Source organism: Athene noctua, chromosome 10 (genome assembly GCF_965140245.1).
Source record: "Athene noctua chromosome 10, bAthNoc1.hap1.1, whole genome shotgun sequence".
Lineage (NCBI taxonomy): Eukaryota > Metazoa > Chordata > Aves > Strigiformes > Strigidae > Athene > Athene noctua.
In genome coordinates this window covers 14,264,314-14,283,132 of record NC_134046.1, presented here as the reverse complement: position 1 = coordinate 14,283,132, position 18,819 = coordinate 14,264,314, and the positions used below count along the sequence as shown (strand labels likewise).

Below are 18,819 nucleotides of genomic sequence, written 5' to 3'. Positions count from 1 at the left end.
CAAAACAAAATATACATAGAAAAGGCTAAGGGAAGGCACTGCCCGTCCTTGTAAGGAGATCTGAGCAGTCTTTGCTACAGCCTTCATGATATGGCACTGCTCATAAGGCTTAGTTTGTTCAGGCTGAATTTGTGCTAGTGATGGGAGGGCACAGATATGTACCTTCATGTTGCGTTCGGAGAAGTAAGAGTAGCAGTTTTCATGAAAATACTTTGTCAGTGAAACCTGTGCTAGCTGTTCCTGTATCTTTTCTTGATTGCTCTGGTAGTGTGTGTGTGGCAGAGGTGGATACTCACCCTTCTTGCAACCACCTCGTGGGTGGGGTGAGCAGAGCTACCCTTGCTCTTCCTGGGAGGTTGACCTCGGGTTCAGAGTTGAGTCAACTGATATTTGAGGTTTTCTCTTCAATGGGCTGAGTGCTGCCTGTTGATATGAATTAATGCAATGAAGCTTGAGTGAGTTTGTTTTTTTTTCCTCTAGGTCTTGCTTCTGGGAACTTGGTGCAGATTTTTTTTCCCTCATAAGACAGAGGCTCACACTCCTGCCTGTGTTCCTCCTGAGGAAGGACCAGGGTTCTAATCTAATAGGGAAAACATTTTCTTCCAGGTCATTATTAGGAGGTAAATCCTAGTTCCTGTATTTGAAAGCCTTGTAGTGAGTGTATGTTGTATCATAACCAGATGGTCCTTCAGGCTTTGACATGGTCTCTAATCTGTGAGCCTCTCTAAGTTTTCTGTCCCTCCTGCAACTAATCTTGAATTTTGGAGGTGTCTGCACAATATCTGGTACATCATAGTGAGGACTGGATCTACTGCGGTGGGCTTTGGGTTCAGCTAATGGATTCCAATTCCTTGTGTAAACACTATTCTGCTGTAAGCAGTTGAAGTCTAACATCCGTAGTGAGATGTATGCAATGTCTAGTTCCTACTGTGCTGGTACATGGCAACTGTAATACAACCACTGCAAGAATAAACTGGATTTTTATTGTGTTAGCGAAACCAAGCTAGGCCACTTCAAACAACAGCCAAATGAAGCTTTGTCCAAGTTCCTGGGGAAGCAAGGGTTGCTTTGCATGTCCTTCCTTGTGCTGAGTAACACAGCAGGCACTGCCCTGGAGCTGCCTGGGGGTGGGCAGAGGATGGAGCAGCTGAATCCTGTCTCCCCTGGTGTGATGGGTTGGGGCAGTTTGGACCTCCTCCTGATGCTGCCCTTGTGGGAAATGGCTCTCTAATAAACTGTCTGAGTGGCCACACAGCTGGTTGCTAATGGAATGTTTCTCTGAGTCAGATAGGTGATGGTACTCTGCTGTTCCTTGCAATTTACAGAAGTAGATACCTAATCTAATGGGAAGGAACCAATGAATACTGAAGGCAATCTCTGAAGCATAAATTCAGCTGATAATTCTGGGTCACTGAAATATGGCAAATTTTACTGATCACACTGCCAGGTTGGTAGTAGCAGAGCTTTGAAGATCCAGGCTGGAATCTTTCATGCAAAGGGGCAAGCTATTTTCATCTAACAGCAACAGGTTGCATGAACTCTTCTGCTAATGTTAAACAGCAATAGCACAAAACTGTCTGTGGGCTGCAATGACATCATGGGCTGTGGCTCCTTCTCCCTTGCTTCAGGGTATGCCGTAAATCATGACGCATTTATTTGTCAGAGCACTAAATTACTCCAGCATGAGCTGGCCAGGCTGCGTGGCAGCACAGCTCCCAAACCCTGGGTCCTCTGAGGGTGAGGTGGGCACAGACAGACTGCCGTGCTGACACCCTGCCTGCCTGCTGTGAGGGAAAAACTGGGCAAGGGCTGTTGCAGCAGCACATCCTGGTGTCACCCAGGTGCACGCTAGCAGGCAGTGCATTGCTACAGGTGGTGCTTGCATGGCGTGGGTGCTGTGCTGAGCAACTGGCCAGAGGCTGTGAGTAACCCTCTGCTCCCGCCGTGCTGTTGGGGAGGCTCTTGCTGTCTTCTGCAGGCCTGGGTGGGGTCCAAGTGTTTGCAACGCTGGCCACAGGCACTCTGTGCTGCTGCCCTGCTGCGGAGCAGTAACTGAAAGCGATGGAGACACCCTTCCTGCTAGCCCATGGCTGGGACATTTCCACCCGCTTTTTGTGCTGAAATCTGTGGGGCACTTCAGACTGCCTGCAAGACGAGCTCTGGGTGCTGAGCTCTTGGATGCTGCTTTGAAATGCCAACTCCTCCTGTGCCTTGTGTATATGCTGTGAGCACATCTGGACCCTGGGACTGCTCCACCCTGACTGGGGGTGGGATGCTGGTGGCCAGCTCTCCATGGCTCGCAGCCTCTGGCGATTTTGGGCTGCCCTGGGTGCTTGTGGCTGCCTACTGGTTTTGATTAGTCTGTGGCCACTCTTGTGAGGAGACAATGTATGTGTCTGTGTTTCTGAGCCTACATTAAAGGGCACTGTCGTGGTTGGTGGGCCTAAAATGAGCTGTAGGTGGCAACTAGTGAGCTATGTTACGTAAACAAGCGTTGAAAGGTCTCCTCTGGAACCCTGCTGCAGAAGGCGAAGCGCACGGAACTTCTCTGAGCAAACACCCATGATATGTGCATCTGAAGGTTATTCAAACACAGGAGAGGAAATTCTGTTCCCCTTGGCTAGATACTAACGTGCTCTATCTCTGCTTCCTCTAATTGGTATAATTAACTGGTTTACATTCCCTTTTCTCACAACAGCCTTGCAGCAGTTGGTGCAGCATGGTTTTAGTGGACTTCCCACAGGCAAATACTGGCAAGCCAGGTCTCTTTAGCTCTCAAGGCTAAAACGCTGATGAGTGTCTTGGAGGTGACCTTTACTTTTGTGCAGATGCTTTCTTTATTATAAGGTGAGTGGTAACAGAAGGTCTCTTTGGGCTTGAACTGTAGGAGTGAAGAGCCTGAGTTGTGGGGCATTTGTCCTGTGTGTCTCTGATACATCTCCCTGGCTGGGATAATGAATGGGCAGTGTAACAAATACACCTAGTATCTGTCCTGGTGTGAGACTCAAATCTTGGATTAACCTGGCTGCTTTTGATGCTTGCTACAGAATGGGGAACACTACCTTGCTAAACAAAGTTGGTGTTAAACTGTTGCTTTGATGGTGCAAGATACCACGTGTTGCTTCACCTTCATAGCTAGACAGTGAAATTCTGCAGGGTTTCCCTCTCTCTGTGAGGTTCAGGTAATTCTGCTTGTTGGTCTCCCGAATAATCTAAAGCCTGGGCACTTTTGAGCCTGCTCCAACACCTGGATGCTCCTGCAGAGCTGCTGTTTTCTGGAGCCCCTGCTGGTTGCTGCTGTGCTCTGAGCAGTTGTCACTTGCTCAGACGTTGCTTGTTATCAAATTCCCCTGTGGGGGAAGAGTTGGTGTCTGAGCAGATTTAACATACCGGCTGTGGGAAGACTTAGGATGCTAATCGTATTGTTTCAGCTTTCTTCCGGCTGTTGATTAGCAGTGTGGCTGCATGCAGATATCTGATAGCTTATGTAACTGCTTGAACAAGATCGATGATCTAATTAAAAGTCAAATAGAAACAGCTTTAGTTGTCTGTGAGGATTATTTCTTTTGGTAACTTGTTCAGGCTTGTGGTAAAAATTCTGCTATGAAGAAATAGAAAAACTAGGCTGGTGACTGCTAGGAAAATTTGTGGTGACTCTTGAAAGATTGGGGTCTTCCAGTGCCACAGCCTGAGGTCAGCAGTGCTGGACATTGGCTGTCAGGTGTCAGGGCAAAGACATGGATGCTTTTAAACTGGAACCACAGGACTGTCTGTAATGGTGCTATCTTAATGCTCTCTTAATGCTTTGTGGTTAGGTAGCCCCATGATATCCACTGCTGGCTGAAGTGATTTGACACTCTTAACAGCAGATGCAGCATGTGTGCTGGGCAACTGAACTGCTACATCAAATACAGATGGCCAAAGGGAAGAGTGTAACTCTTTGCACAAATCCAGTATAGCTGCTGTTAGAGAAGACCTGGCTGGCAGAGGTTGGCTATGTGTTGATAAACCAGCTCCTGTATTAATAGTACTTTTCTGACCTAACCTGAGTAGTGAGCAAGAGTGAGGATTGCCAGCTCAGTCAAGCTGCCAAAGACCAAGTGAAATGTCTACTTGAGGAGCTGCAGAATCAGGCTATTGAGGAGTGCCTGCTTATCCCCCCAGCACAGAGCTGCAGCGTGCCCCAGGGCTCCCCAGAGCTGTGCAGAAGCAGGCACAGCTCACAGGTAGCCAGTTATATTTTTTGCATCCAGAAAAGTTACAAAAGCCTGAGAGTCTTCCAGTAGTTCAGATTCTCCCTCTAAATATGAGTGAAAAAGCACTAACTGCATTCAGCTCGCTGCCACTGTGAAGCAGAGCTGGCTCAGCCCTGCCCTTGGTGCGGTCCCACCGGATGGCTGGTGGCTGCTAAGGGAGCATTACTGAGTAGGCTAATGACTTGTGGGCATCTGCAGTTACAGAGATAGAAGCTTGTGGGACTCTTGGAAAAGGGTATTGCAAAGACCTTGTCCCAGAGAATTAACCGTATCACCACCAGGATCCTCATGAGTATATCCCAGTATACTGCGTTCTGGGAGGAAACAGTTGGAGCAATTCTCTGAGGGTCAGCCTGTGGAGATGGCTTGCCAGTTGGAGCAATTCTCTGAGGGTCAGCCTGTGGAGATGGCTTGCTCTGCTATGAAAGCACCAGGAACAGCAGCCTCCAGTGAGGATCTGCTAGTTTAGGCCCTGGAAACAGCAGAGATGTCTGGGGTTTCCTCAACCAGGGAAGCCCCCTAAAGTTAGTGGCATAAAACTCTACTTCAACAAATCTACTTCAAATTAGCTCTGCTCTTGTAGTCTAGCTGTGAGTCCAGTGTTTAAAACTAAAGCAATACCTATTCTGATGTAAATAACTGAAGGAAACTATGTACCTTTCACAGGTTTTTAATTGCAAGGAGGAAAAATTAACTGCTTGACATGAAGTGTTGCAGCTATTTGTTGAAAACACTGCCTGAGGCAGAGGAAGCCTAAATATTTTAATTAACCAGGATTATTACTTAAACATAGGCTTTAACAAGCTGCAGAATACTTCATACTCTACCTGTAAGAAATGTAGCTCAAGCTTCTGGAGCAGTACCTGGACAGTAGAAGTATTTAAGCTCAAATGTAGAAGCTAAAAGGAGCAGCCTAGTCTTCATCTAGGAGTAGGATGAACGCTGTGTGGCACTTTGTTCAGTCTGGATGGAGGTAATAGAATGTTACTAAACGTTTTTCATGGTGAAATAGAGGACTTGATAACAATTGAGATGGCCTTATGCTGTACATAACCTGTTAGGTAACTGGAAGGCATGTGGGAGATGAGGCAGAGCAGAGTAGCTTGCAATGTTGCTGTGACTATTCCAGCTCTAGCAAAATTGCCCCTCTATAAAATACAGTAGACTTGCAAATGTGAACAATGTGAGACTGCAGATTAAAAATGAGATTTTCTAGCTGGTGAGGATTTGGGTAATTGCCTGCATCCTGCTCAGTCAGCTTGTGTGTGGTGGAGTGCTGTCCCTGAAGACTAGGGAGAGAGCTGTGAGCTTGTGAAGTTTGGAAAGACTTGTATAAAGCCTTTAGTTTGAAGACTTTAAATTCAGCCTCCAGAGGGGGAAGGTGGTATCCCTCTGAGCACTGGCTAGCATGGAAACGCTGTTAGCAGCCAGAGCCTGTTATGTCTGAAGAGCTCCTGACAAAGTTTGATTACGCTGATGGTGTCAACTGAGAAGAGTTATCTCTTACCTCTTTCAAGAAGCAGCCTGCCAGAGGAAGAGTGGGAGGATGGCCCCTGAGCAGAACTCAAGCATTGCACAGGACCCGTGGTGTGGGAGAGCAGCTCTGGGGGCTGGGGCCAGCCAGCTCATGGCAGCTGGTGTCAGCTGGGGGGGGTCCATCAGGCTGCTTGAAGTGATGCAAAGCTTCACTGTGCAGCGAGTGAGTTTGGGTGGGAGGTGCAGGTATGTGGTCCACACAAGTGTGCGTCACACAGCTGTGGCAAATATGTGCTCAAGCTGTACCATTAATCCCATATGGTCCTCTTTAAGGTGCTCGAGACCACCCGTGCAGACTGTGCCTCTGCAGATCCACCACCATGCTCCTGTTGGTGAAGGCTCTTCTCAAAAGAGGTCTGTCTGATAGTTGCTGCCACTGTCAGATGAATTACCTGGGCCTCAAGCCAAGCGTCTATTCCTTATGTTAGCAGCTTGTAGCTGAAACTGTGTAAACACAGGGCTGTCCTATGTGGGATGTTAAACACACAGGGCTTAGATCTTGACTGTGCAGGGGTGAGCCTTGTGCTGTGTGCAGATGGAAGCATGTTTGCTGCTGGGTTGCACAAATATACAAAAATATGTTCAAATAACTTCACTGCTTTCTTCAGAAAGAAAGGAAAGCTGCTTCCTTCAAGAAGCAGCTGCACAACACAATATTTTTTATTTAAGAATTGATGTTCCAGGAAGAAAGTGGCCTTCTTCCTTTTTGGACAAGGATGGTCATGGTTTCCAGTGGAGAGGAAAATAAGTGTCTGTACGTGAAAGCTCATGAAAAAATAACATCTAGCTGGCTTACACACAAAAGCCGTAAGACATCTTCATATTGGTCATGGAAAAGCAGCAGCGCCTGCTGGGACGTGCAGTGGATGCATGTGTTTGTAGTGACTGTGTGGCTGCCCCAAGCATCCTCAGGTGGTGCACAGCTGCAGGCTGCTGCAGATGTGTCATCCCCCTCCTGATGCATTACAGCAGCACTGAACTGCAGTGTTGTGGCAAGACATGTTCTGGTGGACACTGTATAGGGCTGCTTTTGGTCCTGTGTGTTTAAGAGTGCATACTTATGTCTGAATGTCAGAATAAATTGTTGAAATGGCTCAGATGTTGGAGGGAGATTTTCAAAGTGACTGTTCCTATCTGCAGTGGAGGTACAATTCCATGTTAGACATTAATCACATTTCCTATTGCTTCTCAGGGAAATGGTAGGACAGATAGCTGACCTGCTGATAAATTCAGGAATAACTTTGTCACTAAGCTACGGAGGGCTACAGAGCATCGGTAGCAGGGTATCTGTGCTTAAGTGCTTCAAAACAAACCTGTGTGGAACTGTTAGGTGATTAGAATCAGAAACTATCAAAATTGAGACAAACCACAAATCTTTTGCACAGCTAAAGTAACTTGGCAGAGTATTTTCTGATGCGTCAGCAATCCTGGACCACAAAGTATGCTCCAATCCTGAGCTCTTTGGTGCTGTAGCATGGGGTGGAGATGGGTTGAGCCATGCAGGGCTGTATGAATGGGGATTTCCTTCAAACAGCATTATGCACAGTGAATCACAGTCACTACAGCAATTTGGGTTTCGGATGGAAAAATTGAATCTTGGTGTATGTTGTGGCCAAGGATTTCCCCAAACAGTAATCACTTCTGATAATTTCCTATGTGTTGGTTTTGGCTTCAGAAACTCCATCCATTGCAGCTTTCGTGCCTGGCGTCTGCCGCACAGAAGATGTTAGACAGCCTGATCTGAATGGGCTCATTTATCTCGGCAGGATTTTACATGCTGTTTCTTTCAGCTGTCTTGACCTACCCACAGTGTGAGTAAACACACTCTTCAGTAATCCAGAGGTCACTCTGGCGTCTGGAAACCTCTGGATTACTTGTAGCTCTTTGGCCTTGCCAAGGCATTTTTTTGCAGCTGCATCTTTTGCACCTTTTCCATCTCCAGTGCATGCTGGTGCCTGAGGATGGACCTCCCTGTTGGTCCCCTGCACTGAAGCTTGGTAACCTTCCTTCATCAATGTAAGATGCATCGCAGCACTTGTGACTTGTCACCTAATGCCTCTGCCAGCCCCAGGAGGTTTTTGCAAGAACTATCCAGGTTTTTAACCTTGATGCAACCTACAGTGACCTGGTGAGATTTAGGATTACTTTAATCCTGCAGACATGGTTACAGCAGACATGCTTCAGAGACAATTCTTAGATTTGTTGTGTTACACTTGCAGAAATCTGACTCTACAGCCATGTTTATCAGCTCAGCCTTGCTGATCAAGGCTTGGCTTTCTAGTTGTGTAAGCACATTATGTGTTGCAAGGGGGTGCTTTTTTTGTTTGCATGTGTGCATGAAATAACAATCTCCAGTTTATTAGACTCCTAGACAAGTATTTCTTGCTAAGGTTAGACAATTTTGCATTTGACTAAAATTTTCATGTCTTAGTGGAACTTGTTTCCTGTGAATTGGGTAGTGGTGTTGCTGACTCAGGCGTAGCAGCCCGCTCTGGTGGGATGGCAAAACCCTGCACTGCTGTGGCAACAAATGTACTGACCCCTGGGAGCAGAGACCTGGCACAGGATCATTCCCCTGTCACTCTTGTCCCATGCCCAGAGGCGGGAGGTGTAGTTTAGGCGGTGTCACTTGGTTTTGAAAGCTGAGTCAAACATTTATCAGCAGAGCACGGCAAAGGCAGAAGGATTCCTTTCTTCCCCCCTCCTTCCATCATTTAGCAGAAATCCACTTTCTGGCATGTTCACTCCCCACTGCAGGGACTTTCCTTCACAAGTCATTCCCGAATGACTAATCAGTACCCGGACAGCTTGCGTTGCCCTGTCCCCACGGCTTCCTGGTGCTTCCCTCCTCCGGCGCCTGACCCTGGGGCAGTGGGGGTGAGCAGCGGTGTGGGTGCAATCCTGCGTCCCTTCCCGCGGCCCGATCCCACACTGCCTGGCCCTGTCTGGGGGCTTTCCCAAGCTGCCTGTTGCCCATGGGGTCAACGCAACCTATCTTTGGGGTGCTGCTAGCCATGCTGTCCTGGGGGATGGGGGGCTGCTGTGTCACGCCAAACCGAGGTGAGGCACGCAGGGGGGTTGCAAGCCTGTTCCTGCCCCTGCCACCCTCCTGCTGCTCGCTCCTCCCCTGAAATGCAGCGTTTTGCAGTCGAGGGTCCTGGACTTGAACCGTTGTGTTCAGCAGCGGCGTGGGCCACTTCTACCGTCTCCAGCAGAGGCAACCGGGAGCCACGGTGTCCCGGCCGCTCCCGGGGCCGGCACCGGAGGGGCGGTGGGATGAGCTCAGCAGCGGGGAATGCGCTTTGCTGGGCGCGAGGGGGGCCGCGCTCACAGGGCCCATTGTCGGGCGGTTTTGGCAGTGATGTCATGGACGGCGGCGTGTCGCAGCAGGCCCCACGCGCTCGGGACGGCGGCCAGAGCCCGCTTCCCCGTCAGCGGGACACGGGGAGCCGCAGGTGGGGCGCAGGGGGTTTATGAGAGCGGGGAGCATTATGGTACCCCCCACCCCATGGCCGCTGGGCGCTCGGCCGCGCCAGTTAACGAGCCGAGATGGGGTTTTGGGGTCAGCGTGGCAGTGGCACGCTGGCGGGCTGCCCCGCGGAGCTGGCGAGGGGCGCGCTTGCTGTGAACAAAGCAGCACTCATGGAAACTTGCTGCTGTACAAAGTCTGAACATTTGGAGTCCTTTTTGTTTTCTTCCTTCTCCTCCCCACCACCCAAAAAAAGACCTTGAATTATTAACACAGCATTCCTGTATGCAGTTTGGCTGGGTATCTGCACCGCTGTCCTGCAGCTGCATGCGGGGACCTGCTTAGCAGCGAGTGACGGAGTCTGAAATACCCGGTGTGAACGGCAGCTCTTACTCTTCTGTGTTGCATCCTTGCTTGCTGCTAATCCTGTTCCACCAGTGTGCAGGCAGCGTGGAGCCCTCCCTGTGCTTGTGGTGGAGATGCTCCCCAGGAGCACTCACAGCAAGAGTCGGATGTGCACTAACACCTCCTGCCTGGGGTTTTTCCTGAACATAAGATCAACACACTTACCTTCTCATATCCATAACTTGGTATATGGCTCTTAAGGCAACAAAAATCCTAGGTGTATTCAGACTGAAAGCATTAAGGAATTTGATCATCAGCCACCCGCAGTTTGCCTTTTTTCCCCACCCACCCGAACAATTCCTAATTTTGAAATTCTTCACTTCTTCCAGCCCCCTTGGGCGTTTTCAGTTTCTCTTGGAGAAGCTGGGTTGGTTGCTGTTGCTGTTATACGGCTGGCTTAAACTTGCTTCATGCTATGCCTTTCTCCTCTGGATGTGAGATGTAAGTGGTCTCTGGGTGCCCATTAAGAAGTTGGGCAGAGCTATTTTAATCTGTATTTCACTCCTGTGAGCTCCCCTAGTTTGGTTCTTTTTATTCTTTTTGAAATTAAAAGTCTGTTTTGTGTTTTTTCTCTTTGCCAAACCTACACTGAAAGGGCTGGATTTGAACTTGTTTTTACAGTTGCCTATTCTCTCTCATGGGAGATCCTTTCCAGAGGCCCAATGCACCAGTGGACAGTACAGGGTGATGGATGCAATAGTGGCCTGAAATTCTCTAACTGATCTGAATGGTTTCAAATCCAGTTAAAGTGAAAACTATTGAAAACCTCTGAATTGTATTGTTTAATCTACAATACCAAAATGAGTCTTACAAAGGAATCTTACTTTTTTTTAATAACCAGACACCCTGATAGCATAGGGGAAAATGGTTTCTGTCCCATTGTGGGGAAAAAAACCCAAAACCAAACCAAACCAACAGCTTTTTTTTTTTCCATCCTCCTGTCTGTACTGAGATCAGCACTCACTGTTCTTACAACCCTCCAGGGAAATGGCATTCCTCCTCTGAAAAACTCACCTTGTAAAAAGCTTAGTGGATCTGCTGTGTACATGGTGTATCACTTACACTTCCTGAAGATACACTTCCTCAGGTAACAAATGCCCTGAGGCTCGATAGTGACACTGACCACTGGCTGTGCCTTGGCAGGGTGCAGGACCTCAGCTGGGAGCCAGTGACCGGAAAGCCGGCTGGTATTTGGCTAAGCTGGATGCTGAGGAACGGCTCCCCTCAGGTCACAACACTGACTGCAAACGCTGCTGAGAAGCAGAGGTGCAGTGGGGCCAGAGCATGTTGCCATTAGAGGCTAGTGGGTCACAGCTAGGAATCCACGATCGTGGCTGCGTTCCACCGCCCCGGTGCCCGCCCTGCGCGATGGGCGCAGCCTGTGCTCTCGCGGGGTGTGCCAGCTGCACGCCGCCAGCAGCGAGCCGTGTGCCCAGCCCCAGGAACCTCTGAGGTGGACCTGGGCTTAAGGGTCACTGGGGGAAATAGTTGCAGTATGCTCTCAAAGCACAGAGGAACCCCAGTAATTGATTTAAAGACATATTACCCTTACAGAGGATGTTGCTAATGTCTTTAGCAGGCACAGTAAGCCTGTGAACACATACTGTATGCTTCAGCAAAGAATGTCCCTAGCTTGCTCAGCTCCATCTCATCTGCATATTTCTGTTTGGCATGCGTGCAGTGCAGAGCAGGGCTTTGGAAGAGTTTGGTTCAATGTGGAGTTTTCACTGTTGCAGAAGATCAAGCCCTAATGAATGATTAATTTTGCTGTTCCCCAATTGCTATAACTTTTTAACAATAGGTGAGAATAATTAGAGGAGGGAAAGTACTCAAACTTCAAGGTTTAAAATTCCTACAGTGTCTACATAAATGATCCATAACTGAGATGAACTTTGTGTGTTATGCAAAGTTCCTTCTGTGTCTGGAAATAGGGAGTAAGGGCTGTTGAGACAGCTCTTTTGTTTTGTATTAAGGACCACGCGTTTTGGGTTCTTCCTCCATACAATGCATAAAACAAAATTGTAAATGGGGAAGATGTAAGATTAGAGACGGTGACCACTTTTCAGAAAAGCTGGATGCAGAAATCAGTGCTGGTTGTGGCAGAACTTCCACATGTGAAAATCAAAACTTCTGAGATGACTCCGTTCAGACCATGAACAACCTGTGTTGACTGTAGCCTCAGCCAAGAAACTTTTTAAACAATAAATTCACTACTCAAAAGTTGCTTTTTCTGTCCTTCATTCGTTTCACAAGACTGCTAGCTTGATTTAGTAAGGAAGCTGTCTGCTGCTGTAGCTTATCTTGTTTCCACTAATTGTCCAACAGAAAATGACTTGCAGCTCTGCTGTAGGGCAGAGTTCAGAGAGCATTGCCACAGTTTGGGTAATAATTGTGCTTAATCTGAATGTAAAGCAGGCTTGCACATAAGCAAAAGGTACCAGTCCCAAAGATGTTTATAACAGTGCATTTTTTTTAAATTGTAGAACAGTTTAGTTTTTCAGAGACCTCATGAAGGTCATTTAGTTCAATCCATGTACGCAGAGCAGACCCAACTTGATCGGGTTACTCAAGGGTCTATTCAGTTAAATTTGAGTATCTCAGAGGATGGAGACCTCATGGGCTTTCTGGGCTTCTGTTCCTGTATGTGACAGCCCTCACGGAGAAGACTTTTTCCCTTTTTCCCAAAAATCTGCTTGGAATTTTCCATGTTGCAACTTGGAAATCCTTTTGAGCAGACAAGTGACAGGACTCCCAACACTCAGTCTGCAAGATCTTATTTTGATTTTTTTTTTTTTCCTTTGGAAACAGTGCTTTTTCCATTATAGAGCTGACTGAAATAAAGAGTGTACACTGGGCTGGGAAGAAGCCCAAGAAGGACAAGTGAAGCAGTTCTGAAAAATGCACGAGGTCACAGGGATTTCTTTTGCAGCGCCAGCTCTTGAAATTAAGCGATGATGGATTATAAGTCTAATAAATATTCTTACAGCTCTGAAGATGCTAAAACTAAATTGTAATGTGCCCTAGGTGCTAGATTAAAGGCAAAAGATGCTGAATTTACTTAGTCATAGGCACCAAGACAGCCCTATTGAAAGACCCATTGTCAAGTGAGATCTTACCGTTGCTGCTGGCTATGGCACAACACTCCAAGTAGAGTTTAGGGATCTCTTCTGGAGTAGATGAATTGGCAAGCTTCAAATCAATGCCAGGTTTCAGTTCTGGCACTTGCCCGTGGGGCAGCTGCAAGCACAAATACAGAGGACCAAGCTCTGCAGCATTGGCAGTTTTCCACTTGGTAGTTTGGGTTGGGAAGTCTTTTGTGGCCCAAGCTGTAAAAGTGACATGTTTGTCTTGAGATGGTCACATTGCTGGCTCAGGCTAGTCACACTGCAGCCTAAAGGCTAGGCACTGTAATGTCTATCTTTGTGCTTTGAGGAGTGTGATATTAACAGTCCAAGTGTAACATATCATATTAATATTTAGTGTAGAGCAACAATTATAAATCAGCTTGAGCAGTTAAAACTTGGTTCCTTTTCAAGCCTGAGACTGGTGGTGTGTACTGCTGGGCTATGGAATTGCCATAATCCATTTTTTGGGCTGGTTGCCACTTAGTTAATAGGATAATAAAAGGGTAAGAATTATAATCTAGACTCAGAGGTGTGATGGGGGAAGCAAATGAGCTCTGGTTCAATCTGTTTTCCTCTTCACCCTACCAAGCAGCCACTTAAATCCTAATAACTGACTAAGAAGCAGGATACTCCTACATAAAACTTAATGTTGTAGGCTATATATAGGCGCTTTTTTTATTATTTTACAGAAGAGAGAGTGCTCGCTTGTTCAATGCTAGTGTTGATTCTGCAGAACAGCTTAAGTCTCGTTGGCAGGTTTTTCCCAGCAGTCATCGTGCGGGTCCTGTCGAGCTGCATCCTGATGCCAGGACCTCTCGGTGGCAGGCTGACCGCGGTGCAGCTGAATGAGGGCTGCATCTTGCTTCACGGCCGTTGCTATTTTATCTACATTGAATTGCCATTGGGTACTTTTAAAGGAGGAAAGCAAGTTAGAGTGGAGTAACTGAAGTTAAAATACACATTGAGCAGTGTACGTGGGAATGAAGGTTCCTGTTAACGCCAAACTTGAGTGTTTCTACTTCTTTCTGGTTCTGGACCATTTGCAGACTGACTAAAAGTGATAACCTAACAGCATTCACAAATTTGGAGTCTGCAGCTGAGTATCAGTAGGACTTGCATTTAACAACCGAAAACCTCTGAGTTTTAATGAGGGGGGAAAAAACCCTCCAAACGCCTCACCCTTTGGCTGTTCTAGATGGTGCTTCTGAAGTTGGTTGCCTGTGTTTCCAGCTGAGCTGAAGTCATCCTCCTAAATACTGGTGTGGGGCAGGTGAGAGGTCCTGTGGCACTCCAGCCATGGATTCCGGCTTCATGCCTGGGCTCCCCATAAAAATGTGTCCTTTGAAAGTAGAAGTCAAATGGCTGTCAGAAGGTATCCTGCTCTGCTACTGGTGTGGTGGTGTGACTCAGCTGTGCAGGAACTTTGATCTCCAAAGCACACTTCTACCAGTTACAACGAAACAGTGAGCGAGTGTGCTCTGGCATATGTGTAAGTACATTTGCAGGTGTTAACGCAGGCATTGTAACATGAATAAAGGAAATTATGCAGATGACCAAGCTTTCTCCAAAAAAAGTTACACTAAAGCTGTCTACAATGGTGCTGTAAATAATTTGTTTCAGCCCTGCTAAATTGTCTTGACGGATGAGATGCCACAGCTCGCTCGCTTCCTCCAAGCTGTGGGAAGGCGGGGACTGGTGACTGTCGCCTGTGTGGAGAGGGCTCCTTTAATCTGCAGAAACTCGCCTAGTGCCATGGAGTAAACACGCTCTCCGTTTCAGCTGAAAGCAGGCAATTTGTTCCCATCTACCTAATTCATCAAAACTGAAAGCCAAATGCTCACGCTGCTGGTGGTGGAGGCGCATCCTTGAGGGGCCAGACCCTTGCACTGTGGTTCTGAAGCCCCGACCACAAGTGTGTGTCTTTATGCTGTACATTTACTATAAGCTCTAGAGGAGTAATTGAAAAATGTAGCTTGAAAGGATCTGCAAAGCTTCAGAGCACAGACTGTGAGAATAATAACTATGCCTACAAGTAATGTTCATAGTAAGAAAGCAATGTTACAAGATCTACTGTTCATATAATCTGTTTCCCAGCCGGGGGTGGCCAGAAAATGTGTCTTGAAGCAGACCAGGGAAAGGGAGGAATCCAGTGGAAAGCTGTCTGAGCTGTGGTACATGATAGTGCCTGCAGTAACGATTGTTGGTGCTTAAATGTCATTGGAAACACATCTTTTTTTCACTGTCCCTAAACCTTGGCAGTATTACATTGGTAGTGTGCACTTGGAGCTGGGGGATGCCTGTGCACTTGGTTGTACTAAGAGGGTTTCAGGGTTCTCTGGGCCAGCTCTGTGCGCCTTGTACAGGACCAGTTAACAGATGCTTGTCTTGCTGCTTGCATCTCAATGCCTGAGAGACCTCAAGGAGAACACACTGAGTGTTTTTATGCAGTTAATTAAAAAGGCAGCACTAAAGCAGAGGCTTTTCTGGAGTGTCTGAATGCTCACATGGAGCTGAGTCTTACACTGGCGCTTGGAAACCAAGCCTGCTTTGGCCTGGACTCTCATCTCTTCTTGAACATGAAGGGTCCTTTTATATTGTGATAGAGATTGTGAGCCAGGGCTGAGCTGCTGGTGGGATTCCTGTAGCTGGGAGCAGGGTGCCTGTGGGAAGGGCATGTAGGGTGGCTCTGCTGGGTGCTGATAAGGTCTCCTGTCCTGCCCAGGAGTTCTTCTACCTCCCTCTTCCCCACCCCAAATGAAAGCAGACAAACCCTCCTACAAGCAGGCTTGGAAAAAACTGCGTCATGAGATCCTTATGCCTGTCAGGAAGCTGTGAGGCTGTAAGAGCTTGCTGACTTCGCTAACCAAGTGCAGTCGTGGGGATGGCACCAGCCCTGGGGAGGAAGAGCCATCCTGTTCCTGTGGTGACCTTTTCCTGTCACTGGGGCAGCGGCCCCATGCCGGGCCTCTCTGGACAAGGCTCATGAAACAGGATATTCTTGCCTTTGATGTGAAGCTGTCTTTTTCCCCAGGTCAAGGACGACTGCAGCCATGCCCCAGGGATGTCAATGGGGTGCTTGAAGGAAGCTCTGAGTATGTGGCTGGTTGCTGCAGTAACTGCAGCACATCTACATACAGACATTATTTATCGTAAATATGAAATGGGCTATATCTCAATTAACATGTGTGGAGCAGTGTGCTCAAGGTGATGCTGTCCCACTGCCTTTCCTCCCTGGGAATGCTGGATGGCTTTCTAAAGTGAGCTTACTTGTAGCGTACTAAATCATCACTGTGTTCACCCTAGTAAAAATGCCAATGTCAGTATAAATCTGAAACTGAAGCTTGGAGGCATTTCTGGTGCAGGGATACGATGGCCAGCAATGTGCTCCAGCGCCATGGTGTGACTGGGTGGTTCTGCTATGGGGCACATGATAGAGGTGCTGGAGCCATGGGGAGTGGGCAGGCACTGCGGGCTTGCACTGATGGTCTGGGTCTTGCACACTGTAAATCTTCATTCCAGTTTGCGGAGCTCAGGCACTGTAATGAGCCTGCCAGCAGGGCTTTGGGTCTCTTTCATGTAAAATGCATCTCTTCCTTCTGCTCCGATATGATTTCTTTCAAGAAAACCCTAATAGGTTGTAAGGGAGCATCTTCTCTCCACTGACCAGTTTGCAGCTCACCTGGAAAGAGGGGGGAAAAATGAGTAACAGCAGTGATTGTTTAGTTGTTGCTAGGAGACTCACTGCTTATGTGATGCAGACTTTTACCTTGGAACCTGTAATTAAAACCCAGTGGGGCTTAATCACCTCATAGCTATTTATTGTATATCTCAGACTGGAAGTGACATCAGTAGTGAGCAGTCAAGTGGCAGACATTTATCATAATCCTGTAAGATTAGTCAAAACTGATATTAAAATAATCCAATACAAATAAAATCTGAGTAGAAACCAGACATTAACTGTCCAGGAAGCCAAATGCCACTCAGGGTCTGAAGTTACAGTGTTATCTGTTCAGGACATACCGCCCTATTGTGAAACCATGTAAATATTAACCACTTTGCCTGAGCATTGGGTTAAAGGGAACACCCTGGTGCTCACTTTTCTTGGTCGCTATTCTGTATAATCACTTGTTTTGAAAGGCGGTCTTTTTGTATTGGTAAGATGGTATTGGGTTGCTGCTGCAGTCTCTGTAGCCGAAGAGGAGCAAGGAAGGCATGCCTAGTGGATGTTGGGCATGGCTTGGAGGACTCTACATGTTAACACTCTGAATTTGAACTGGAGAACTGAACGCTTCTCCTTTGCTAGGTAGGACTCAGTGAGATCCCTGTAAAATTATTCTGGGGCTGTGAAAGTGAGTTTGTACTGCTGTAGTTGTCTTTACTCCACCATCTGCTCTGGGAGCTAGAGAGCAGACAAAAGCTCCCAGGTCACTTGTAACTTCTGTTGACTAAAAAGGAATTTGTGTAACAGTTTGCACTGAAATGGAGGAAAGAACAGAAAATGCTTTGCTGTAACATGCTGCTGTGAATGAAAGGATCAGTCAGGTGGAGGGCATCCTGCGGCATTGCTGGTTTGGGTGAGCTTGGACAAACTGGAGCTGTTAAAATACAACCTGAGTAGCAGCTACAAGCTCAGAGGGAGTGCATCCAACCTGTGACTCACTAAAATCAAAGTAAATTGTGAGAGTATTCACAAAACTGTAGAGGTCTCTTCATAAGGCCAAACTGATGCAGATACCTAGCAGCCTTAAACTTAACTGCATGGTGTGTCTTAAAGTAGAGCTGTGGCATGGCCACCGTGATAAACATTCACTAAGCTAGAGCATGACATGGAAAAGCCAGAGCTGGCTTTTCCTTTTCTTTTAAGTCTGAATTTGTAGCTTGAGGAGATGACTTCTTGTGCAGGCAGGAGTGTGTTGGTGCAAAAGATGCCCAATGGACCTTCACTCCCCGCTTTGTCATTTGTACCCAGATTGTGATGTATCTGGATGTTGTTCTAATTTCAAACTCTGGCTTTGCTGGACTTCATCATATAGTACGTTTTTTTGCTGCCATTTTTAATGCAAATTATTACTCTGTGTATGAAGGCATGTTACTGTATTATAAATGCAGTTTCCTAAACGGTGCTTTTAGGTGTGCCCTAGGGTATTTAACCCCTGTTGGGATGCTGTTCTTGTGAACACCATCAGATGCTATTTGACCTCTTCCATAAGATACAAATGCCATTAAAAATCCTAGGTGGCCCTTATCATCCAAATGCACAATAGCAGAGATCGTAAACTGCCAGTTCTCCTAAGCTTAAGACTGTAAAACTTCAAGGGCAAGTCACAGCACCCTTGGAGAGCACCGAGTCCTTGGATTCTTTTCTTTCCTCCTGTCTAATGCCAGGCATGAAGAATGGTGTCTCTGCCTGAATACTGCCTGCAGTGACCTGGGTTGCTTCTCTTGTCCTTGGTTACCTGGGCATGAGGGCAGGCACAGTATTTTAAAAACATGCCTCTTTCCTTTAAGGTGGGAAATAATCAGTTGTATGTCTTTTGTCTTCCAGATAGTAAAGCCATAGTTGATGGAAACTTGAAGTTGATCCTTGGCCTGATATGGACCCTTATCCTCCACTACTCCATTTCCATGCCAGTGTGGGAGGATGAAGGTGATGATGATGCAAAGAAGCAGACCCCTAAGCAGAGGCTGCTGGGCTGGATCCAGAACAAAATTCCTTACTTGCCCATCACAAACTTCAATCAAAACTGGCAGGATGGCAAAGCGCTGGGGGCTCTTGTTGACAGCTGTGCTCCAGGTAAATTCTTTGCTCTGATGGTCAGTGTTTTCCTTGCTTGCTGTCCTCATGGCTGCTCTGCTGCTCCTATGGGAGCAGGTTTTCACTGCTGAGCTGGAGATGGGAATGAGGCTGTCAAGAAAACCTGAGTCCAAAGAGGCCAGCTGTGGGAAACAGCAAGTTGTAAACGACTTGGCCAAGAGAAATACTGGCGTAAAGCAGGATTTGTGATTGCATTATTGGAGGCGCCACGTC

The 18,819-nt window shown here is 47.2% G+C and overlaps 1 protein-coding gene across 6 annotated transcripts in view; it reads left to right on the top strand.

Moving 5' to 3' along the window:
- FLNB (filamin B) overlaps positions 1–18,819 on the top strand; it is a 72,864-nt gene that overhangs the window by 5,866 nt on the left and 48,179 nt on the right. For all 6 annotated transcript variants that reach the window (XM_074914676.1, XM_074914675.1, XM_074914681.1 and 3 more), the window contains exon 2: positions 18,337–18,585. In XM_074914676.1, the coding sequence (XP_074770777.1) occupies positions 18,337–18,585 (249 nt within the window). The remainder of the gene's footprint in view (positions 1–18,336; positions 18,586–18,819) is intronic.